The sequence below is a fragment of the Podarcis tiliguerta genome, assembly GCF_965153285.1.
Source record: "Podarcis tiliguerta genome assembly, chromosome: 12".
NCBI lineage: Eukaryota > Metazoa > Chordata > Lepidosauria > Squamata > Lacertidae > Podarcis > Podarcis tiliguerta.
The window spans coordinates 9,964,487-9,990,682 of NC_139545.1; the positions used below are offsets into that span (position 1 = coordinate 9,964,487).

The 26,196-nt window shown below is 40.8% G+C and overlaps 1 protein-coding gene across 2 annotated transcripts; it reads left to right on the forward strand.

Moving 5' to 3' along the window:
• Window positions 1-395: 395 nt before the first annotated feature.
• Window positions 396-25,358, forward strand: PDCD6IP (programmed cell death 6 interacting protein). Of its 2 annotated transcripts, none has more exons than XM_083406946.1 (18): window positions 396-797; window positions 4,397-4,451; window positions 5,169-5,238; window positions 5,575-5,702; window positions 6,794-6,947; window positions 8,195-8,295; window positions 10,727-10,858; window positions 12,954-13,176; window positions 13,820-13,943; window positions 14,567-14,744; window positions 16,159-16,270; window positions 17,264-17,433; window positions 18,328-18,576; window positions 18,806-18,940; window positions 20,253-20,347; window positions 21,475-21,601; window positions 23,216-23,394; window positions 24,354-25,358. In XM_083406946.1, exons 1-18 carry the CDS (start codon window positions 592-594, stop codon window positions 24,538-24,540), a joined length of 2,625 nt encoding a protein of 874 aa, XP_083263072.1. In that variant the 5' UTR covers window positions 396-591; the 3' UTR covers window positions 24,541-25,358. The 2 variants fall into 2 exon arrangements, with proteins under 2 accessions (XP_083263072.1, XP_083263073.1); XM_083406947.1 differs by having other exon boundaries at window positions 10,742-10,858.
• Window positions 25,359-26,196: the final 838 nt, after the last annotated feature.

A 26,196-nucleotide genomic window follows, 5' to 3' on the forward strand; every position in this document is an offset into this window, starting at 1 on the left:
GTTATTTGTTGGTGTTTTTTATACCCTAAGCCGCCCTGTGATTGTAGCAATAAATAACACAAAAAAGGGGTTTCTTATTTTGAAGGGAGGTCAAAGACCAGACAGAAAAAGGAGGGAGCAGCAGAAGACGAGGCATTTCTGAGGAAAAAAAGCGGGCATTTCTGAGGAAAACCGACCCTTGTAACAACAACCAAAGGACACACGACATGGGTCCCTTTCGGGATTATTTGACATTCGAGCTAGTCCTTCCGCAAAACGAAGCAATCCGCCCCACGCGGAGTATGAACGACAGAAGCGCCAACGGCGCATGCGCGCGGAAAGCAGGCGCTGGGGAAAATGGGGCGGAGCCGGGAAAGGAAGTCTAAAAGGCTCCTGGGCGGGGATAAGAGCGGAGGGGGAGACTCGTTTTTTGGGGGGGCGGTCGTGGGCGGGGCCTAGCCGCGTGACGATGACGCAGCCGGGCGTGAGGAGACCATAGAGACTCGGAACTTTTGCGCGGAGGCCGGAAGTGAGTTGGGAGTGCGGGCTCGGCGCTGAAGCCGCTGAGTTAGGGCCGAGGAAGTGAGGAGCCGACCGGCGGGGGCGGCGAAGATGGCGTCGTTCGTTACCGTGCAGCTGAAGAAGGCCTCGGAGGTGGACTTGGCCAAGCCGCTGTGCAAGTTCATCCAGCAGACGTACCCCGGCGGGGAGTCTCAGGCCGAGCACGTCCGCGCCGCCGAGGAGCTCCACAAGCTGCGCAAGAGCGCGCTCGGGCGCGCGCTCGACAAGCACGAGAGCTCGCTCGAGACCCTCCTGAGGTGAGCGAGCGGGGGAGGGGAGCGCGCGCGCGCGTTGGCGGCGGCCGTTGGAGGGGGAGGAGGGGGGGGAGAGAACAGGTGAGGTGACGGGGAGAGTGACGCTGCGCTCCGGCCGCGCCCTCAACCGGCGAGCAGGAGCCGTTGGGCCTCTGCTCCAGTCGGGGAAGCCGCGGACTCTCAAACGTCCCGAGCGCTTCGTTTTTCTCAGACACGGTACCAAAAAAAAAGTTGCTGCCGCCGGTTCAAAGTTAACAAGACAACCTCTCGGCGCAGCGTTTGCACTCCTCCCCACTCGCCGTCTGGGAATGTGCTTTTAAACGAATTTAAACCGATACTCTTCCTCGTACTTTACCTTCCGCCCTCTTACACAACCCAGAGAGGGAGGCGCCTTCTCCTTCCTTCTCTTCGCCTTCGGTTTTTATTATTATTATCATCGTACAACTCCGGAGATCTTGCTCCTTTAAAGGAGTGTTTATTCCGGAGTGGCTGCTCCGAAATAGGCGCCGCTCCGCGTCTGTGCTTGTCATCGATAACTCCCCCCGCCTCCATGCTATATTCTTGCTTTGCTCCTTCTCAGAGCCTTCCTCTTCCCAAAGTGCATCCTTTCGGACAGAGGACAAACGTCCCAACAGGGCGATCTGATGCAGGTTTCCTTGGAAATGACTCGCTGTGTCCATTAGGAGCTTATCCTCCAGCAAATGGGTTCAGAAAATGGAGCCCAAGGCTTTCCGGGGGGGGGGGGCAAGCATCTGTCTTTTCTCGTGGACTCCTTTTCTCTTGGGCCTGGATTATATGGGGATCTGTTAACTTTTCGGCAGGGAACAAAACAATTACAGGTGGGAAATGTGTAGGGAGAAGATGGGAAAGCAATGAAGCTGAGAGGAATGCTGTCGGTGGTAAAGCAGGAACTTCCGGGTGTCGTACAGAAGTTTATACTGCGGGAGAAATTGATCTCAAAGGCCCTGCACAAAGCAGCAGAGTTAGGTGTGTCCCTACTGCCCAGACTTTGACATAGGGTAACACGACCTGGCATATGAAACTCTGGACTGCTGTTAGCAATGCCCTGTTTTGTAAACGCTACAGTAAAGCTATATTTTCCCGTCTCCTGCTGCTTGGCATTCTGAACTTGAATGCTGCGCAGTATGAGTGAAATAGTGCAGATTAATTATGCTCCATTTTGCAAACAGGGCGGCAACCTAAGAGAAGTCCTTTTAAACTTTTGGGACAGTCACTTCATTCTCTAGGTAGGAGAACCTGTTTTTCTGCTTTATGATTTTTTATAAATGGGCCAAGAACTCCAGCTGTCCCAATTCCCATAAGATAATTTTAAAAGAATATTATCAGAATGAAAGAAGAGTTTATAAATGATAATGGAATTAAAAATTAGGGTGGATTGACTTACATAAAGTTTAGCAATATTCTCCCCATTCCTCCCCCCTGGCCATCCCTAAATAGGCATGAGGGGGGTCGGGAGAACCCCCAGAACAGCACCTGGAGGGAGTAGAAGGGGAATTGTTCCACTAAGTAAGCAGAAATGCTTGTGATCTCCTTAATGCCATGTTGAATTCCTCCCTTAGACTTTAGCTACCTAGTGGTTTCTGGTATGGTGTTGAATAATCCCAGAATTTTGGTGATTTCAACATTTACCCTGAGACCACCCTGGGTAGACAATCTTTAGATATCATCTGTGTCATGATGTTCATCAGCAACCCAACATATGAAACAGGACCTGATTCCCTCCCTCACCCCCCCAGGCGAGCATCAGGTTCATAGTTGACTGGATGGGATAACGGTTACCCTATTGCCATAGTCTGACCTGGCAAGATTTGGGCTGATGGGAACCCCTATTATGAGAACAGGGAACTGGTCTGGATGGGTCCAGGAAGTAGCTAATGCCTTGCTGCAGGAAGTGGTGCTACCAGCTACATTGAACATGCCTGGATCCAGAAGATGAACTTTGTTGCAAACATCCCCCGCTTCTTGAGGAAAGTGGCTGCAACTTTAAGGGTGCTTGTAGGAAGCTTGTTATTTCACTACATTTCAAATTGGCCTAATGCCTGGTTTTAGCACCAAAACTGCTTTAGTCACTCTTGATTGACCTGTCTTGGAGGAGAGACAGAAGGAGTACTGTCAGCCATGAGGGAGCTGGAGACTCAATGTTTCCGTGGTTTGGCTTCAGCATACGGGGCCGAATACAAAGAGTGGCAGTGAGGAGGTGTGTTTGCTTACTTGCCCTATAGCCATTTTGTCCTATGCTCTTCTGATTTGTGTATGAAGCCATCAGGAGTAGGCACCTGGAGATTTGCAGCAAAGTGCCACCAATAATTGAGCAACATTCAGCTGTGTTTCTTGCATAATCTGCATTTGGTGAATGCGCTGTGCCTTTTTTTAGTGCATGGATGTAGTAATGGCTTAATTGAAGCCAATAAGCTGAAAATGAATCCTGACAAGTCAGAAGTTCTGTGGCGTGGTGTTATTCAAATACAGGAAATGGGAAGATATTCTATTCTTAATGGGGTGCACTCCCTCTAAAGGGCGAGGTATGTAGATTGGACTTTCCGACTCTGTTTCTGTGCACTCTGTCACTTGAGGCCCAAGTAGTCTTGATGATATGGATTGTCTTTCTCCACGTCCAGCTGGTTCACCAGCACCAGCTGTTGCTAGACAGGGGTTGCCTGGCTATGTCTCTGTCACCTGATGCCTAAATGATAGCAATGAGGTCTCTAGGGGAAGCGCCACCACAGGAAACAAAAAAATCCAGCCACAGTACTGTAGGTGAGGTGTCACCCAGGGAAAATCCTCAGTGGGTGGGTTGAGACTGTTAGCCATTACAAGAAATATCTGGGTCCTAAGCTGTTTAGGGCTTCAAATGTCATGACCAGCAATTTTACTTTAATTAGGAGCTGGTGGAGTTGTTTCAATACAGGCAAGCTGTGATCTGTTCGGATGATCCCTGTTAGCAATGTTGTCACACTGTTCTGGACTAGCTGCAGTTTCCAAGCAGTCCTGAAAGACAGCTACACATAAAATGCATTTCAGCGGCCCAGCCTGAAAGTTTTCAAGGTGTGAATAACTGGCTAGGTACATACAAACTTGTTTTCCAGAAGTAACTCTGGAAAATGCTCTTTTTTTGTTATTAATTGGGCAAAGAAACTGCCTAGGTAAAAAACAAAACAAAGGTTTTCCTGTTCTAAAATAAACAAAAAAGTGAGCATATTATTTTTTAAAAAATATAGTACTGCTTTATTTCAAATGCTTGGTTTGAAACTAATGCTGCTGTAAAATAAAAATTCATAAAAAGAAGAGCCATAGTTCACAACCTGTTGCTCATTCACTGAAGTAATTTAGTGGTTATAGTAAAAGCTTTTTACATAAATGAGGATCAATATATTGATGTAACGTTGCTAAAATTGCAATCTGTAAACGTCTGCAGAATGCAAAATGGTTATCTCTGAAGTGTTCACATCTAACTTGGATCATGTATGATCTAGTTGAAATTCCTGCATTGTTGTTTTCTTGGTATGTTGATAGTCACTTTATGACTTTTTATAAAGCAAACATCACTGTTAATCTTATGCATATTTACTTATTTATTTCAGATACTATGATCAGCTGTGTTCCATAGAGCCAAAATTTCCATTTTCTGAGAATCAGGTAATGCATTATGTCTCGTTAAACATTGTTTTGATAGGCATTGAAATGCCCCAAGAGCGGTATGAGACTGAGTGGATGGCAGTTTCTGTTCATGTGTATGAGACTGAAGTCTTATCCTTGAAGAACAATAGCAACCATTTTATAGCTGTTGTATACGTGGAAAGAGGGACCGATGCTTTGAAGCGAACTGGCTTCACAATCGATTTGCATGTGTATACTTAAATGACTCCCATTAAAATTAACGACAGTTCAAATAACTTTACTGTGTTCAACATGCTTGTAGTTATTAATTTGGAGTGGAGGCTGCAAGTTCAGATGTGCTTTTGCTTGATAGAAGAGATTGACAAAGATGGCTGTGAATGTGTTCAGAGCCCCCATTTTCATCAGACCATTGCTGTTTTCCTGACAATTTGTTCTGCATTTTGCTTAATAATGTAGTTCTTACTTTGAGCTTAAAAACTTTTGTCTGCATTTGGCATGTATATTTCTGCTTAGATTTTCTTGGAACGCCTGCATCAATTACTCCCCCCCCCCCCCAAAAAAAAACCTGGTACCCTCCATGTGTTGTTGGACTACAGTTCTCATCATCCCTTGGCTTTGTTGGATGGGGTTGAGGAGCCTTGGAGTCCAGTAACATATGTAGGGCAAGAGGATGGGGAAGACTGATCCATATCTTTCTTAAAACTGGAAATTAACTTTCTGTTCTCATACTTACAGATCTGTGTAACCTTTACCTGGAAAGATGCTTTTGACAAAGGGTCGCTCTTTGGAGGATCTGTCAAACTTGGTAAGCTTTTCCTATGAAAATGAAATCTGAGTTAAATTGTATAGTATTGAGATACAGAAAAATAAGTGAAATTTATACAGCCTTTCAATTCATGTTTTCAGTCATCATTTTAAAAGATCAATATTTGAAAGAAGCCATACATTTATATTTACCAGCTAGCTGAGTGCAAGCAGGGGATTCCTGAAAATGTAATTCTATACACAGAATGCAGGCATATGTTCTCTATATCAAGGTTGAGTTAGGTTTTTTTTTTTAAATGTGCATTAAGGCATTTTTAAAGTAATTAGAATATTTATACTTGCAAAATGTATACTTTCTGTGCACATTTTCTTTCAGCTTTGGCAAGTTTGGGCTATGAGAAGACTTGTGTGCTGTTCAATTGTGGAGCATTGGCTAGCCAGATAGCAGCAGAACAGAATCTGGACAGTGATGAAGGATTGAAAGCTGCTGCTAAACATTATCAGGTATTTCTTTTTCTCTCGAACATATGTTTGAAATTGCTATTAGTTGTCTTGAAATTTGGCCATGTATGATTGATTCTATGTTCAAAAAGCTACACCTTGGTTGTGGGACAATGACCTTTCATTGTTGGACAAGGTGGTGAGAAACATGCAATGGGTTTATTCACTTTGAAACACAGCAAACCTGGATTTAAGTTGTAGCTTTGCCATATATAAATTGGCTGCCCTAGGGCATCATGCTACATTTCAAATTTATTCTGGTTCAGATAGGGAACCAGCAGTCTGACTTAAAAGGGAGCAAATCCTATGAAAAGCAGAGTTGGAACTGCATGTGTTCACTTTTCTTTGGAATATGAGAGGCAGCTGAGTAGCAAAGCCTACCTCACCCCATTCTGTTTTTTGAAAACTGAGGAAGCATATGAAACAGCTAACTGTATCATGGCAACTGTCTACACCATCTGTCTGGTACCCTTCAGGTTTGTTTTGTTATTATAACTCCTGTTAGCCCCAGCCAGCATGATGAGTGGTCAGGAATGATGGGAGTTGTAGTCCAAAACATCTGGAAGGCACCAGGTTGGGGAAGGTTAGTCTACATACTTCAAAAGGTCTGAGCTGCTGAGGGAAGTACATAGGCCTTAACTCTGAGATCATTGAAGGAATTTAGAAAAACATCAGTTGACACTCTCACTGTTTGCACAGATGGAAGTACTGACAGTTTTTTTCAGATGTCCTGAAAAGGAACAACAAACAACATTCTTGGATAACGACACAGACATCACAATGATTTAAATAATTATACTTTTATAGATTTCCCTTTCATCACAATTTAAAATAGGCCACAATATAGTTTTCTAATACAAAGGAGGTATATGTTACGGACTTAGAAAAAAATGTGACTTTTGAGCTCAATGTTTAAGCAGCATTGCCTCTCGTGTCTTGCTGCAACCTCAGAATTGTTGTGTTAGCATCACTCGGTCTAGCTCAAAAATCTGAGTTCTGCTAAATACAAAACCAGCAGAAGCCTAAACATGCAATATGTTTGTTCATCATGATATCAAATATGTGTCTTTAATAGAATATCATTTTCTCTCAAGTTTGCTAGTGGTGCCTTTCAGCACATTAAAGATACTGTCCTGTCGTCATTAAGTCGAGAACCTACAGTGGACATCTCCCCAGATACAGTTGGAACACTAAGCCTAATCATGCTGGCTCAGGCTCAAGAAGTCTTTTTTCTAAAAGCTACCAGAGGTATGTAATGGTCTACTTGTAATTTTTACATTTCAGTTTTTTGTTTTGCTAGGAACTACAACAATTAACATTGCTCCTAATTTCAATGAAAAGCTTTTCAGTGTGGTCAGCTGAGCAGTCCCAACAAACCTAGATCTGGCTCATGAGAAGACCTTCCCCAGAGTTTGGAGAGGATGTCCCCTTCGGGCTCTAGGGAGGGTCTCATTGCAAGCCTGCAAGTGGTGCTTTATTGAGGCTCTTCAGGTTTCTTCTCCCTAATTCCGGATTTCTGGGGCTACGTGTAAATTGAACACACGTAAATAGGGGTTGCCTGTATATTCCACTGTGTCCTCTAACATGCACATTCTGCAACCTTATCTGCCACCACAACTAAGGAGCAGCCAGTGAACCACTGTCTTTTATTAATGTACCTTTAGTAATGTAGAAAATTGATTGGGCCACCTGATAAATTTATTTCATATTTTGCTCTATTTATATATGCATTTATATCCCATCTTAAAAAAAAATATTACAATGCAGCAAGCAAAATAGTATGAGCAATAAAATCTATTAGTAATATGCTGCTGGTTACAAACAAGCACAGCAACTGTTTGCTCTGGAGCTGGTCTGTTTTTTATTAAGATCATGTATTTCTGAAAGCTTAATAAGATTATTGTAGGCTAGTAGATTGCCAGAGTACTGACATTTGATTTATAAGTTTGAGTAGAAAATGTGGGGAGCAGTAGTTGTGGGGCGAAGTGTGGATAATCATATGCCTTTTAGAAGTGCATCAACCATTTGGATTATTTGCAAAGCAGATTTGAAGATGCTATAATATAACTTTCACACAACAGCCTAGTTAATACTCGGATTTAAAAATTGTGGTTCAAAACAAGACATGATTAGAGCTTGCAAACCCTGGTAAGGCTCTTCTACCAAGTTTACGTTGTAGATGTGGAATATAATGTCTGATAACTGGGCTTCCTTTTGGAAATCTATTACTTGATTTAGACATTTCTGAGAAATATTGTATTCTATTAATTCTAAGAGATTTGAATGGAATTCTTTAATAGGCTGTAAGTTCCAAAAGCCAAACAATGTGGCTGCTTTAGTGTACATAAAATATTCAGAACTTTTAACACAGATCACACATTTCCACTGGATTTTAGTATGGTCTTACTCTTGTAAGTTGTACATGCAAAAAGTACTGCCTTGCTACTACTTTTCAAACTGTCATATGTTTTAATGGCATCTATATTTTGTTTTAGATAAAATGAAAGATGCCATCATTGCTAAACTTGCAAATCAAGCTGCTGACTATTACGGCGACGCTTTCAAACAGTGTCAGTACAAGGATACATTACCCAAGGTTAGTAACTTCCTAGTGAAAGCGGCTTATGAAGAAAGGAAAATTAAGGAATCGTAACTAAATTTTGAAGAACCCCATGTGAAGCCAATGAATACTTGCTAATTGTTATAGATTTAGGAAAGCACATCGATTCATTCCAACTTGTTGCTTCAACATTATGTCCTTCAGTTAGACAATCTGGTTTATTTATTTAAATTTATATACTGCTTGATTGTAAAAAAAACCAAACCTGTAAAAAATTGTTTTACAAAATTTTTATTTGGGATGTTTCTCTGACTCTCCCCCTCTGCCTGGGAATGTGGTTTCAATTCTTTACTAAAAAATTAATTCAAACTAACATACTTTGTAATGGAACTTATGCTTCGGTCTTTACTGTACCATTCTCTTTCACAACCAAAAAACTGATCTTGAGATAGGCTTGGTGGCAGTATGCGTGTGCTGTTGCTTGATTTCATGGCTTTCAGAAACAGGTAATAAAAGCAAAAATGTTATTTCAAACTTCCTCCTTTTCAAGATGTACATTAGCTGTACTTGTGTCTCAGTTATTTGGATGCAGTCTCAACTCTAGAGTTGGTGTAAGGGCCTGTGTAAGTTAGTAATATGGTGCTTTTGTTAGGAGACATTGCTGCTGGCTTGGCTATTAATACTTAAATTTTCAGAGGGGCTATGTTTTCAGGTTCAACAGCCCTCCTTTCCCTTGATATAGTTGCTGCTTGAGTTCATGTGTCAACGCTTTTTAAATTAATTTAGTAAAAGGGCTGGGTGTTGCTTTTCCACTAGATTTGCCCCTTTGCTTCATGCTCAGCACAGCTACTGAGAGTGAGCTAGGAAAGGCAGGAGGAGCTGATAACAGGATGGACCTTGGAATATGTGCACTGGTATGCAGTTCAGTAATTATGACTCATTCATTTTATGCCAACTTTCACCTTGTTTACATATGCAACACATATAGCTTATTCTGTGTCAAACCTTAAACCTGGTTGCAGGTGGAGATCATTTTTAAAGATTGTGTATGTTTGTGTATGTGCAACAGGTTTTTAAAACGTTATTGCATTCTACTACCACATTTTGTTCTGTGTGTAGACCAGACATAAAGCTTTTTGTAGACCAGACATAAAGCTTTCTTTGGAAGAATGTTTTAAAGTTTGAATTCCTGTTGCACAAGCACTTTCGGTGAGGCTGGAAATAGAGGATGATGTAACCTCTTACGTAATCATTGACAGGGAAGTAATTAGAAGCTGCTTCAGCAATTGGATCCATTTTGCTATGTTAGTCAAGTTTACACATACTGTCTCTTCCACATCGTCATATCCAGCAACTTCAAGATGAATTCTTCCCATGTGAATTGGCAGATCACAGGGATTCTCAAGAACAACACAATCACAGTAGTTCCTCCTTGAAGAATTATGCTCAGTGGATCTCTACCTCTTTCTGTGCAGTTATGTATTTAATATTCAGTAAGAACTTAAGCCTGCCAATGGCCTATTTAGTCCAGCATCCTGTTTTCCTGGTGACCAACCACATGCTTGTGGGAAGCCTGTAAGCTGCACTCTCCTCGTGTGATTCCTAGTACAGTAACTGCATTCAGAGACCTCAGACCATGGAGTTAGAACATAGACATTGTGGCTAGTAGCCATCAATAGTTTTATTCTCCATGAATTTGTCGAATCCTTTTTTTGAAGCCACCCAAGTTGGTGGCCGTCATAACCTCTTGTGGGAGCAAATTCTGGAGTTCTCCATGCAGCATGTTAAGAAACTCTTTCTTTTGTCTGTCCCAAATTTTCCAACATTATTTCAACATTACTTCAAGTTCTAGTGTTATGAGCGAGGGATAAAACTATTTCTCTATTCACTCTTGCCACACCTTGTATAATTTTATACACCTCTTTCACATCTCATTTTGCCTTTTCTCTAAGCTAAAAAGCTCCAAATAAGAAAAAGCAGTTGCCATGCAGAGAAATAAAGCTGTACATAGATGCATATGTGGACTGACCCACATAACTCTGAACCTTGTAACTGGCAAAAAAATGGCTCTACATTGCTCCTTTGTGTGATCTTACACTGGCTTCTGTTCATATAGTTGGAACTATATGGAATAGCTGGTTGGCATCCCAGCTGTACTTCCTCATTCTTATTTGAGTTGTTAATCTTTGTTAAATAAGATTACTGAGCTTGGGTTCAGTTAGCTGAACTGAACTCCTAAGCAAATTTAAAATGTGCCCAAATTATATTTATTTTTATACAGCTGTGCTCATACTTCCACCAAACTTCATCCATGTAATGTTACATGGGTGGGTGTCCATGGCTTCTCATGTCTTAACCTTTCTAAACCATTAATTGGGTGACTCTAATGTCCTGTTCTTCTTCCTCTTTCCTCCTGCATCCCATGTTGTCTGTGATGGTTTATGTGGTTGGACTTTCCCCTGGTCAGTATTTTTATTTCCAGGAGGTGTTTCCTGTTCTGGCAGCAAAACATTGCATAATGCAGGCCAATGCAGAATACCACCAGTCTATCCTGGCAAAGCAACAGAAGAAATTTGGCGAAGAAATCTCAAGATTGCAAGTGAGTAACGTCATTTCCTTTTTAGAATGCTGTAATTGGTTCTGGCTCTAGAAAGATTTAAGTATTGGGGGGGGGGCCTCCTGAAGACTTTTAAAAATCATCTTGCATCTGATTTCAACCTCTGCAACAGTGTTAACTAATGTACAGTGGTACCTCGGGTTACATACACTTCAGTTTACATATGCTTCAGGTTACAGACTCCGCTAACCCAGAAATAGTACCTCGGGTTAAGAACTTTGCTTCAGGATGAGAACAGAAATCGTGCTCTAGCGGCGCGGCGGCAGCAGGAGGCGCCATTAGCCAAAGTGGTGCTTCAGGTTAAGAACAGTTTCAGGTTAAGAACGGACCTCCGGAACCAATTAAGTACTTAACCCGAGGTACCACTGTATTCCATTTTGACAGTAAAAAATTAACTGCATGATAATTCTATAGGATGAAACAGAGTTTCTCAAACTGTGTTCCGCAGAAGCAATCCAAGGGATTGTAAAAAAAAGTTGTGAGATTCATTGAGCTGCAGCCACACATAATTAAATGTACCACTTGAGCAATTGTCCTGGAAATCATTTCCCCTTGCCATGCTTTCCAGGGGTCGAATCAGTAGTGGTAGGCAGAGCAGCATTGCTTGCTTGGCTTTCCAATGTTAATATGCTACTGCCAGTTACCAAAGGCCAGCTGCCTCCAACCTCCCATATCTCAGTATCCAGCAGCAACTTGTGGTGTTGGGAAGCCAGGTAAGCAATGCTGCTCTGCCCATGACAACCCACAACTGTGTTAACGGTGCCATTCAAGCACACACCACGGAAATCCTTTCCTCTCCCATTAGCACATTCTATTGAACTGCAGTGTGATGGCAAGAATTAAATATGCTGCTTCTTTAACATAGTAAGAACTGTCTCAGATAAGAGCCAGAGACTTGAAGGTTGACAGACAAAGCAAAACCTTCTCCCTTCCAAGGAGGTGAGATCCACAGCAAAAATAAACATTTTAAGATGGAAGTGGCTTTCATTACTCCTAGTGGCTTCCACAATGACATTGAAACAAGGATAATAACAATAAGGTCCCAGGGTGGTGTACAACGTTAAGAACTCATTTTATGGAGCGTAATAACGAAAACATAGCACAAAGCATAATAGTCAAATCATCATAACTATCTCCCCTGCACCACACCTTTAACATGCCATAGATTATTTAATGGCGAAAGGCCTTTGTAAAAAAGGAATGGTTTTGCCTGGTGCATAAAGCCATGCAATAACAGCAAGAGGTGAGCCTCTGGGGGGAGCATTCTACAAATGGGAGCCACTACAGAAAAGGTCTCTTGCATTGTCACCCACCGAACCTCTTAGGGAAGGGGACATGGATGACAAGGGGGACATGGATGACAAGAGCAGAGGTTCTGAGCTTTGTAAGGCTTTATAGGTCAACACCAGCACTTTGAATTGGGCCCGGAAACTAATTGGCAGCCAGTGCAGTCAGGCCAGGATTGGTGTTATATGCTTAATGTGAATAAGCATGTGTGTGTATATACAGACACGTTTCTGTTTATAATACCAAGCTTTTTGTCCTTTCATATTTCCTCTTCCTCCTGTTCTAGGAAAAGGTGGATTCTGCTGGTTTTTTTGCAGCAAATATATTGCCACTAAAAAGGCACCTGAGCACTATAAGAGTAACGTGTTCTGGACATACTACGGTTTATTCATTTTTATTGGGTTTATTTTTTATTGCTGGGTGTTTGTTAGGGACTTTGACCTAGCTTGAAACAGAAGTGTATCTTTTGGGAATCAGTTTAGATATTTAACTCTACTGGCATTGAAAGTTTCAATCCCATATTCACTTACATGAGAGTAAGTCCCATGAAATACAACAGGCCTTACTGAGTAGGCATGTACAGTATTGCACTGTAAAAGAGGATGTCTGAACATTATGTTAGAAAGCATTGGAGTAGAAACTAAAGATTTAGTTCTGTAAATTCCGGGCAAACACCTGGCAAACTCTTTCAGATATGTATATTACCTTTATAGTCATGATTGTTTCTGTATTAGATATTGCAGTTGTATGTAGAAACCAAGTGTTAACTTTAACTTTATTTTTAATTTAGCATGCTGCCGATCTAGTAAAAACAGTGGCATCTCGCTATGATGAATATATAAATGTAAAAGACTTGTCTGATAAAATCAGCCGTGCACTTACAGCTGCTAAGAAGGACAATGACTTCATCTATCATGACAGGATACCTGATCTTAAAGATTTAGAGCCTATTGGAAAAGCCAGTCTTGTGAAAGCCACTCCAGTTGTTGTCCCCTTGAGTCAGAAATTTACTGGTAAGCAGGCTTTTTATTGCAGTCTACCATTTAACATACATTACAGCCAACAGTACCTTTCTAATTTTTGGACTTATGTTTTTGGACTTACCACCTTTTCACTAAATGTTCAAGGGGGTGTATTTTATTGCTATTGTGAGATGTATTGGTAATCTTTCCATTTTGAAGATGGACAAACTGCTTCTGAAAGAGTTTAGTTTGCCTATCACTGAGCAGTTGCTTATTTATTCACCTGCACCCCACCTGCACTCCCTGATGGCACTCAAGGTAACTTACACATAAAAATGCAAACTGCTAAAAACAGGAAAAAAAAATAATTAAAACAATTAAGCATTGTTAGAAGTAAAACTATATACATATATTAAATCTATTAAATCCATGCAGATAATTTAAATTAAAACATTACGGCAACAGCCCTTTCATTAAATGTCCGTTTGCAAAAGCCTGTTAGAAGAAAAATGTTTTGAGGTGTTCTTGTCGATACTTTGCCTGTGTTAAAATTTTGGTTGAAAGACTTCCCTTTCCAGAAGGCAATGGAGAGCATGTGCTGGTGGTTTGATCTTTCCAGATAAGTACCCTGGGGAGGTAGAGCTATAAGCATTGGGGTTTTTTGGTCATCGTAGTAATACTGCTCATTTTATAGATTTGTTTGAGAAGATGGTTCCCCTGGCAGTGCAGCAAGCTCTCACTCTCTACAACCAAAGAAAGGCAGACTTGGTTAACAGATCAATAGCCCAGATGAGGGAGGCCACCAATCTGGCAAATGGGTGAGTTGATGATTCTGATGTCTGACTTGGTAAAACATTGCGTTCGTTTGGCATGCCAAAGAGATACTGTTGAATAAAACAGAAGTTCAGTATTATGAAAGGTACGTTTTCATGTCATTTAATTTTATATGTTGCCAAAATTGTGTTTGGCATTAGAAGAGGACAATGACACTCATAAAAGAAGTCTTCATTAGCAGTGACACCATCAAGTATTTTGTGTGTGGCATAAAGCACACTGGACAATTTGACTTTTACTTCAACGGTACTTGGTACAGGCAGCCCTCCCGCCCATTTATGCATGTTCAACCTGGAAGTGACCCGGAAATGTAATAAAGACTTCACTGAAACATCCCTAAAAGGGCGAGGTGGGCATTTGCAGGCTTTTTCAATGGGTTTCCATTATATGCAATTTCACCTACGCGAGTGGTGCTTTGGAATGTAACCTCTGTCAATTGGGGGCTGCCTGTAATTTTACTTTTTGCTACAGCAAACAGAATGGTACAAGAGAAGACAGTATATTCTTATACATTGTTAAACGGGAATGTTAACTCCCAACAAACTGTCAGTCAAGTGTCTTTAAAAGCTGGTTGATGTCAATTGAAGTGTCAAATTGTCCTTCCCAGAGTGCTGGCTTCCCTCAATCTCCCCGCTGCCATAGAAGATGTTTCTGGGGATAGTGTTCCTCAGTCCATTTTGCAGAAGTCTAAGTCTGTGATTGAACAGGGAGGCGTCCAAACTATTGATCAGTTGATGAAAGATCTTCCGGAACTGTTACAGAGAAATAGAGAGATTCTGGATGAGGTAAGCCTACAGGAATACCAATAGTCTACACCGTTAGCACTTCAACTTACATTTTACCATATTGTGGTAGTGGCAAAACCTGAGCTGATAAATTCTCACACGTTCTTTGTTTATTTACAAGAAACTAGATCACCATATGTTTTAAAAATAGATTCCATTTGATTGGATCCCAAGATTTCAGTGTTTGTACAGTGGTGCCTCGCAAGACGAAAAGAATCCGTTCCGCGGGTCTCTTCGTCTAGCGGTTTTTTCATCTTGCGAAGCAACCCTGTTAGCGGTTTAGCGGCTATTAGCGGCTATTAAAGGCTTAAGGGATTAGCGGATTAGCTGCTAAAAGGCTATTAGCAGCTTAGTGCCTTAGAAAAAGGGGGTGGGGAGTGAAAAAAAATCGCAGGAACTCGCAAGACATTTTCGTCTTGCGAACCAAGCCCATAGGAAATTCGTTTTGCGAAGCACCTCCAAAACGGAAAACCCTTTCGTCTAGCGGGTTTTCCGTCTTGCGAGGCATTCGGGGCACCACTGTATATTCATATTTTGTTTCCCAATAAAGGGATGCAGGTGGCGCTGTGGTCTAAACCACAGAGCCTAGGGCTTGCAGATCAGAAGGTCGGTTGTTCGAATCCCCATGATAGGGTGAGCTCCCATTGTTCGGTTCCTGCTGCTGTCAACCTAGCAGTTCGAAAGCACATCAAAGTGCAAGTAGATAAATAGGTACCGCTCTGGCGAGAAGGTAAATGGAGTTTCTGTGCACTGCTCTAGTTCGCCAGAAGCAGTTTAGTCATGCTGGCCACATGACCAGGAAGCTGTCTGCGGACAAACGTCTGCTCCCTCGGCCAATAAAGCGAGATGAGCGCCTCAACCCCAGAGTCGTCTGCGACTGGACTTAACTGTCAGGGGTCCCTTTACCTTTATATGCATATTATGTGTGTGTGTGAATATATGCATTGGATGTTCATAGGGGATAGGTATTCCAAGCAACACTGGATTTGTTTCATTCTAAAGACATTGGATGATACCCAGTTCTGGCAGTCTGTTTGCACAACAACTGTTCTACTAAGTAGGAACCTCATTTTAGCACAGAATGACAGCCAGATCCAGTGGATGTTGACTGCTTGTGAATGATAGTGCACAGTGACTAACACAACTGCTGCTATCATAGTTCTTGGTAACGGTTATGCCTGTGCACTACTGTTTGCTCAACAAATGCTCCAGCTTTCAAAACCTTTCACGAACACTGTTGAATTTTGCCCACTTGCTTAAATCCAGACTAAGTTGAAATTGGATGCCATTCAAATAATTGGGAAAAGTTACAGGTACAGGTGAAGTCTACATTCAGCACACTTTGCATCGATCCAGCCTTTCTTTATGGTTTGAAGTTATTTATGGTAATTAAAATATTTTTAAATAATTTTAGTCTCTAAGGATATTGGATGAAGAAGAAACAACAGATAATGAACTAAAGAACAAGTTCAAGGAACGTTGGCAAAGAACACCATCAAATGACCTTTATAAGCCTTTAAGAGCAGGTAATATTTGTTCTTCATAACTTGGTACTGAGTTGAAATATATTGTCATGAAGCTGAATTCTGTGTTGAGATTTATCACAAAAGGGATTGGAGAGATAAGGAAAGAGTAAGAGCCCTATTTATTGGACTCTGCACAACAGGTGGCCTCTTCTAAGCTCCTCTCTGGTCTGGTCACCCAGGTTTAGCACACCAGTGGCAAAAAGTGGTTGTACTACATATCAGTTCAGTATAATTCAGAATAGTAAGATTTCAAATAATAGGATGAAATGCATCATATTTGCTTACTCTTTGGGGAAAGGTACAGAATGGAGATAGGAGAGCAACTTAATTCTATACTTCAGAATTCATTATGCTGAAGAACCTTAACTTGATTCATTACGGACCCCTTCAACTATTTTTAAGTTTTACTCATTGTCTCACATTGTCCGCAGCATGTGTGTTTTAATTATTGAGACTGATTTTATTTTATTTTTTGCTGCTTTTATTTTTTGTATTTTGTTGTATTGCAACTTGAAGTCTGTGGAATTAAGATTGTAATATGATAAAGTATGATAAAAATAGCAATAAAAATAGTTAAAAATCATACAGCATCTAGCATAATACATTGCAGTTGTTACAACAGAAAAATCATTAAGGGTAGACCCAGACAATCTGCAGATTCGAGTGGTTCATGAGGTGGGGATGAGTTTGAAAATCATACTGTTTTTATAAATTGTGCGCTGAATTATTTTTACTTTAGTGTTTTACTGTTTTGGAACCAGCCCTGGGATCATGTGATGCAGTATGGACTAAAAATTATCTTTATAAGTGGGTTTCAGTCAATAGAATTGTTTACATTCACACAAGCACTAATTTACTAGAATATTTGTAACGCAGACTCAGTATATTACTAAGTTTTAAAACTAGTAATTGTACAGTATTTTGTGTATTGGTAAAAGAGGCATGCTTGAGCATCAAACGAACCTTTGTAATTTCATTATTTTTTATTTGTAGAGGGAGCCAATTACAGCAATATCTTGGATAAAGCTGTGCAAGCTGACAAACAGGTTAAGGAACGTTACCAATCGCATCGTGATACAATTTCACTATTATGTAAACCAGAACCAGAACTGAATGCAGCAATTCCGTCAGCAAATCCAGCAAAAACTATGCAGGGAAGTGAGGTAAGAGGTTTAGAAATTGCATATAAAGTTTCTTAACAATTCTTAATGATTCAGTTCTTGATTGATAATGTTCTGCCTTGAGAGACTACTTAAAACAGGCTTCTTCAACCTCGGCCCTCCAGATGTTTTGAGACTACAATTCCCAGCATCCCTGACCACTGGTCCTGCTAGCTAGGGCTCATGGGAGTTGTAGGCCAAAAACAGCTGGAGGGCCGAGGTTGAGGAAGCCTGACTTAAAACTTAGGGTGAAGGGTTGTAAAAATCTCCCTTAGATATTACAGGAGCACTATTAAAGTGCTGCTTTCATGGGTTCATCTGACAATCCTGCTGTAATGACCGGAAGCTTATCACAGACTAGTCAGGGCCAATTGCTCAAGTACTTAGCATCTGAACATTGTTTCTGATCCTGAATGAGCATTGGTTACATGGAAATGATGTGTTTGTTTGGCCTCAGTCATACTGTGTGGCATCTTTAGACAGTAAAATGAGGTGAACCATTGGAAAAACACTGCTAAAGATAATGCAACGCAACCTTCTAAGAATTACTTGTAGAATAATTCTACCTGGTTAAAGCAGTGGGAGGGATGTGACAATAGAGCCCACTTTATCATCTTTGATGAGAGACCAACTGGTGCTTGCATTTCTTGTTTTCCTCTTCCCTCCCCACCATTTCTTCCATGTGCTCTGTGTTTTTGCTTTTTGACTTTGTAAGCCTGCAAGCAGGGACTGTTACTAATTTTTTTAACGTACAGCCTTGATGATGCAGTAGTGGGAGAAAATAAGTATTTCAAAAACAACTGCTAGTTCTGACTCTTCACTTTCTGGTGCATAGTGGAAAATAAGACTTAACAAGTTTCTCAAAGGACCAACAGTTAATTGCACTTTGCTTTCTAGGTGGTGAATGTCCTAAAATCCTTGCTAGCTAATCTGGAAGAAGTGAAAAAGCAGAGAGAGCAATTAGAGAATGATCTGAAGGCAATAAACTTTGACATGACAACAAAATTCCTAACAGCCCTTGCACAGGATGGCACGTTAAATGAAGAAGCCATTTCTGTCACTGAGCTGGATCGCATTTACGGTAGTCTCACCCACAAAGTACAGGAGTCCCTGAAAAAACAGGAGGAGCTGCTCAACAACATTCAGGTAGTCTTATTTTCTTTGTGATACATTTTAAGGGCCAGCTTGGCACAGTTGGTACCTGGGGGGCAGGGGGCTGGTAGTCATTGATTTCAGTGTGCTTGTATCAATTCAAACTTGCAATTCAAACTTCTTCTAGTAGATAAATGTATTTATCTTAGTAGAGATAAATGCCTATGGAATAGTATGAACTTTGTGAAACCCTCTTAAAATGCTTTCTTTTTTCTCTTGGTAGAATTCACATCAGGAATTTTCTAAGATGAAGCAATCAAATAATGAATCCAATTTAAGAGAAGAAGTTCTAAAGAATTTAGCTGTTGCTAATGACAATTTTGTGGAACTTGTAGCCAACCTGAGAGAAGGCACAAAGGTATCGTAAGGTCCATCACCACAAAAAGCAATACCACAGGTTTTATTTTCTTCTTTTCCCTGGTCTGATTGATTAGTGAGTTTCAACAGGTGCAATGTAAAGCATTGCAAAAGCCCACTTGAATAAATGTATATACTATATTCTAGAGAGAACGCAGGTCTTGAATTATAAAAGTTGAAAATGGGGTGACATTTCATGTACTTAATGCTACTTTGATGGGATGAAATGCCACTAATTTCGGAGCAAGTATTTATGACCTATAATGACAATAAGCAATAAAACTGAAAGGGAGAAATTCTAAACGAAATACAAACAAAAAATTGGAAGTTTGGGAAATGGCATCCCTTTGAGGTATACAGAACCAATAAAGAAGAGTTCTTAATATGCTCCTCTCATTGCAGCCTTGAGTCTCCTTTGAAGTTAACACCTGTAGCACCTCTTTTTAGCAGAGAAATGGGAAGATAGAGAACAAGAGAGAAAAACTAAAAAAGAGAATGGAAGGCCTTGGCAGCCTGTTTATGTTGGGGGTGTATTGTTTTTTGTTTTAAACATTTATTCATTTAATGTTTATTCATTTATTGCACCTTTCATCCCACCTTTCTCACCGAGGAGCTGGAGAGATGGCTTGCATAGTTTTCATTTAATCTCTACAACAACAACCCTGTAGGGTAGGTTAGGCCCAAGGTCACCCAGTGAGCTTCATGGCTGAGTGGAGATTTGAAGCCTGGTCTCCCAGGCACTAGTGGGGGTGTATTGTAATCAAAACTTCTAGAATTGCAAATGGCACAAGGGAGGCAACAGAGGAAAGAGGTTGGGCTAACAGGAACAGTATATAATTTGTTGCAGTGATACTGAGGCTTAGCGCAGTAGATAAGGTATACATTCCCTTTGTATATAAGGTACATTATGTGTCCAGTCGTTGATGTTGAGTGGACAGTGAGATTTTTAAGCTTGTAAAACCAGAGCCTTTGTTCCATCTGAAACACATGCATCTTATTTAGGGCTCTTTGAACCAGAATGTAATATAGTACGAAGTGAAGAAATGGTAAATCATGGTCATGAGAATTGTCAGCTGACATATATGGTCTTCACACTATTGCTTAAGCACCTGCAGACGGTTTGCATATAATTCCTTGGTATGCAGTTCCACGTTTGCTTTTCCTAGTGTTGAAGCTGGAAATAGCAGTGGACTAAAATGTTTCCTTGTCATCAGTTTTCTCACTTCTTGGAAATATGACTTATGTCAATATCCAGTGCTTTGTTTTTAAAATGCTTCTTGCTGGTGAGTAGTCACTGTTTTCTTCCTTCCTAGTTTTACAATGAATTGACTGAAATCCTTCTGAAGTTCCAAAACAAATGCACTGACATTGTGTTTGCACGCAAAACGGAGAGAGATGAACTTCTGAAGTAAGCTTGCTCCACCTTCAAATATTAGATTATATTTCATCTTAATGGTTTTCTTAACTACCTTTGAGGGAAGATTTCCTTCCAGTCAGGGGGACTTGAGATCAGAGGTGACTCTTCAAATGATAAATATCCATTTATTGTAAATGCTTGGTAGTAATCTCTGAGAAAATTACAGGAAATGCTTAAGTCATACTGCAGTAACTTATTTATGTGTGTCAAGACGTTGGCCAATTAGTAAGGGCTAAATATGTATATATTATGCATAGAGCCAGCTATATTCCTCTATTCCGGTAGTGCCCCAACTTAAAAATTGCCCATGGTCTTGGCAGATCACTTAATGTTTTTTTCTGCCTTTTGTAGTTTATGTCATGTGTTTAATGCTATGTGGTTTTAAATAGGATTGCTACTTCTATTTTTAAAGCCCTGTGTTTTATTGTATTTCATAGAATTCAAAACGTAATACAATGTAAGAAAGAACAGGAGTTGTTAAAATGAAATTAATACAGACATTTATTGCGATGGGTGCGTCAGTTCCCATCTTCAGCCGCAAATCCAGACATGCTGTGGCCCACCAGAATGAAGCTCACAGACCACAGTTTGGTGATCAGTTTGCACTGTTTCTTACAAACATGTCTCTGGCATTCTGCAGTTTTTGAACTTTTTTGTCTACATACTTTAGGCAGCAAATATCACGTGTGTGGATCCAGAGAAGTACATACAGAGTTTTTCTTACATTCTAGAGCTGCTGTGGTCCCTTTACAGCCTATTTCAGCTGTTCTTCAGGGTCACGGACGAACACATCCCTTGCATGAGCAACTTGGGCACTTTTGACAAGCTATAGTGTCTGAAGTTTGGAGCATGGTTTTCTTTGCAATAGAAACAACATTTTTGCTTCTTTCAAATGCCATTTGATCCGAAAAGGCCATATTTAATTCTGCTAAGCTTTGGTGAGATTAAGCTCAACCTAATTGCAGAGGTAATTTGACCAGTTTTATAATAGCTTGGTAGCTTTCTCTGCAAAGAGCCTGTGTAGGTGTGTATCGAATATTAATTCTTTGTTAGGGGGGGAAATATTGCAGCAATCTATTTTATGCTTCAAATCTTATGAAAAACATTTTCCTTTTAAGAGATTTGCAGCAAAGTATTGCTAGAGAACCCAGTGCGCCTTCTTTTCCTTCTGTGCCTGCATACCAAACTGGAGGAAACAAACCTCCAGCATCATCGACTCCAACTCCAGCTCCCAGAACCAGTGTGGTAAGTAAAGGAGCCATTTAAACGAATTTATAGTGTTATTTGCCCTCTCGTCCCAGTACGTTAGTGTGAGCAGCCTTAGGTACTGCATAGGTGTTTCTTGAATGAGAAACCACCTGTTCCTTTGTGGCTGCTATTGCAGGTGGGCAGCATTTCTGTTTGCTTATTTAAATATATACGATACCACTTACCATTACAAATCTTGAAGCGGTTTATCAAGATAGAAACGATTAAAAACAACAACATGAACACAGTTTCAATAAAAACAGTGCCCCAGATATCTGCAATACTGTAAGACAGTTGAATTAGTGTTACTAGTCAGGAAAAACCCAAGCCAGCAAATAAGTTATTAGTAAAGCATTTCAGTGGTGGAGCATTTTGGAATGTAGGTGACACTGTGGAGAAGGCCTACTTTTGTGTTGCCCCCAGGTTCTGACACCATCAGCAAGGTCTGTAAAGATCTAGTGGACTTGCTGTGGTTACATAGTACCCTCTTTGTCTGGCCCTTGGACCTCTTAACTAGACTGCTCCCCTTCGTCCCAGGCCACACCTGTCAGTGACCCAGCTTCATGTCCCCAGTATTTATGCTTCACTGGAATTACTACTACTATTATTATTAATAATTGAATTTATATACCGCCCTACATGCAGAGGTCTCAGGGCGGTTCACAGAATGAAATCAAAATATGAAATCACAAAATACACAATCAAAATAAAAACAACAACCCAATAACAGCCCACCCACCCCCAAAAAACACATTTTAAAAGGGCATAGGATCCTCACAACATTTAAAGTAAGATTAACAAACCTGGACAGGAGCCACTCATTGGAAAGACCGTGATCTCAGAAATGTCTGTGGCAATATTTATTGGCAAGCAAATTGGCCGGGTGTGGAATGTGTCCTTAACCTTTGTTAGAGGATGGAGAGAACGGGTGGGTGTATAAGGGACTATTGGAACTAGCTCAAAGGTAACATTTATATTAACTGGTAAAGGTATTATTTGTATCCACACTGGCAGGTGGCCCCCAGAAGGTTATATGGCCCTTGGGATTAAAATATAGGGAATAGGTAGCATGGCCCTGGGTTGTTCAGAGCATAGACTTGAAGCTTTGTTTCTTGGCTCATGTTTCCTCTGTTGGGATACTGCCAGGGAGACAAAGTCCATCTTGACCTCCACGTCGTCTCCGGACGTCCATTGATCTCCCATAGACACGCGGTATCAGCAATTAGCGACACAAGCTCTAGAAATAGCTTCCCACATTCTAGAGCTGATGCACGCTCTTATCAGCAGATAAAGCACAGCGAAAGATGCAGTCAGGAGAGCATGATTTACAAGTTTATTCAGCGTTGATCAGAACAAAGAAAAACATGACTGCCTGCTTGAGAGTTTCCGGTAGAGAGAGAGAAACGAAAGCAAAGACACAACAGAAACATCCTGTGAGACAGGAAATGCGCAGGCTGTGACACAAACATCCTGCTCCCTTTTAAGGTGGAACGGAAATATCCTAACATCCTCTTGTTTTTCAGAGCCTATTTTGTTTAGTGCCACACACAGATGATAGCATTGTAGTTTATGTCTATGCAGCTCACACCTAACTCCACTTTTCTTATTTAGGCCAGTAAGCCACAGCCCCCAGCACGCCCTCCCCCGCCGGTGATTTCTTCGGCAAATGCACTCACTGCTCCTGTACAAGCAGCCATTGGGACAGCACCTTCTCCAGCTGGCTCTACGGCTAGCACAGCACCTTCACAGGCTCAGGGGCCGCCTTATCCGACATATCCAGGATACCCTGGGTAAGTTTGCAAAGAAAAAAGAAAGAGCTTAAGCACCACTTGAGAGATTAGATTGCTCTTAATTATTCAGCAATAGTCTTCTTCTTTGACGATCACTCACTCATAGCCAAGTAAAGATTGTCTTCCAAAAAGAAGGTCTTAACAGTGAGTCCGTAAGTGACTGTGGAGGCCAATTCTGGATCCGCATGTCCTTCCACAGTGGGGACATAGGTTTCTGGGTGGGAGCTGGTTACGGTGAGGGTTTGCCAAGTGTGCCTTCCTCTTAGCATGTTTCTCCCTTTTGTCCTGAGTTCGAGCGTCTTCAAAGCCCATGACATCTTTGGTAAAGGCTGTTCTCCAGTTGGAGCACTCGCAGGCCAGTGTTTCCCAGTTGTCGGTGTTTATACTCCATTTTTTTAGATTTGCCTTGAGAGAGCCTTTAAACCTCTTTTGTTGACCACCAGCATTATGCTTTCTATTTTTAAGTTTGGAATAGAGTAGTTGCTTTGGAAGAAGTTAATCAGGCATCCGAACAAGATGACCAGTCCAACGAAGTTGATGTTGAAGAGTCATTGCTTTGACACTGGTGATCTTTGCTTCTTCCTGTCCACTGGCATTAGTTTGCCTGTCTTCCCAAGTGATGTGTAACAATTTTTTGGAGACACTGTTGATGGAATCTTTCAAGGAGTTGGAGATGGCGTTTATAAGCGGTCCATGGTTCACAAGCAATAGTAGCACCAAGTTAAAGCTTAAGAGTAGAGCTCTTGCTAGTGGAAGTTATTGTGGCAGGAGGATGTCAGAATTGGATCTCCCCTAGAGTATTAAGACCCTATTAAGGATTCCAAAATTCTGGAAAGCTGTTTTTTTAGTAGAAGGTTTGATGGGCTGTGGAGAGGGAGATCCTCCAGAAGGCCAACTGGAGAGGTTTATGTGCTCTTCGGTATTGTAACTGTACATCCTGCCACTTTTTGTTTTTACAGATACTGCCAGATGCCTATGCCAATGGGCTACAATCCTTACATGTATGGCCAGTTCAATCTGCCATACAATCCTGCGGCTATGTACCAAAATCCTGGACAAGCACCGTATCCAGGACCACAGCAGCATGGATATCCTTACCCACAACACCCTCCGCAACAGCCTGGATATCCTTATCCACAGCAATAACATATCTGCAAAGAAGCACTGCTTGTTATAACTAAGAGAAACTTGCAATAAGCATACTAAATCTTTAGTTCCAGTTAGTGTACCTCGCTGTATTGAAAACGCTCCGTAACCTTTCTCTGGTTAGATTCTCAAACATTCTGTGCTCCCGATTGGATTCTGACTGTATTAAACCTCTTAAAGGATCAGCAGGCTGCATCTGTAGTACGTGAACAGAATTAGATTACAGCAAACGGTGTGAACTACACTTAAACCAAAATTCTTTATTAAAAAAAAAAGTAATTTCCTATAAATAGTATTTGGGGTAATTGAGATGAAAAGCAAAAGGAATTGCACTGGGTGAGATTTAGTCCACAAGACTAAATATGGTTTCCTTCTATATTTTGCTGGTTTGTATTTTGGGTATCAGTTTAGCTCACAATCAAGACATTGTAAATCTTAAGTACAACATAATATTGCATAGAGATGGTTTAGAAATGTTTAACAGTAGATATTTCTTACTACCCTATAAACTGGTGTTATGTTTCTGAAGTTTGGGTGCACTCTTTGGCGTTGGTTTTTGAAGCCGAGGTTTCTGCTAAACACTCAAGGATGGAGATTGGTTGTATTTAAGTTCCTGTAATATACAAATGATTCCATAGATCAATATTATGTTACCCCAGAATGAGCAAGAAAAATAAATAAATCTGCATATTTTTATTGAATCTTTCAGAAGACGCTTTCAAGTTGTAAGATGTTCATCAGTGATGATTTGCAAAAAAATGTTGCTAAATTGCTATTCATGACTGGCTGAGAAGTAAAACACTTGACATTTATTTTGATATCTTGCTCCTGGTTTATCTTAAGTGGTGTCGACCTGTTTGAACTGCTATGAATCTAGTAGCACTGTCTTCCATATCTTCACAATACCACATTTTCCCAGTCCATGCAGGCATAGAAGGATAATCCCACAAAATAATCATCTAGGTTCACATGTTAAACATAGGTTTCACATATCTGAAATAATAGTTAAAAATCAAGTTTTTTGTTTTTAAGCATGTGGTTGAATCTAGGTGACTTGGACTAGTGTAAGCACAGACGTTTGCTGTAGTTTCATTTTAAAATTTGGATGGATTCTGTCCCATGAAAGTCAATCCTAGAGTTAACACCCTGTACCTCTAATGGTGCCTTTGATGCTAGAAATGTATGCATGGCCAGTGGCAAATATTGTTGGACAAGACAGAAACTTGCCAAAAATCAGTCTCAAGCCCAGATTGAAAAGCGCACAAAAGCTTAAACAAGTTAAGACTTGAATTTTCTATCATACATGGGTGAATTAATGCAGGTTATGTGTCAGTACTTCACAGCTCAAAATATACGCTTATATCCAAACCAGTCATTCTCGGAGTAGACCTACTGAAATCTGTAGACTAAAGTTGCTTAAGACCACTAATACCAAGGGTTCTTCCTGTGTATGACTTAGCAAACCTTGACTACACCTTGTTGTTTAATTGCAGTGAAAACACTGTGAGTAACAGTTTTGGATGCAATGCTGAACCAAATCACGGTTTAACCCTGCGAGGCAGCAGTGGAACATGGGCTAGAGAGTTGTAGCTGCACCTCTTTGTTCCAAGAACCCTCGGTTCAGAACTGGGTCTAAATGTTAAAACTAAGCAGATG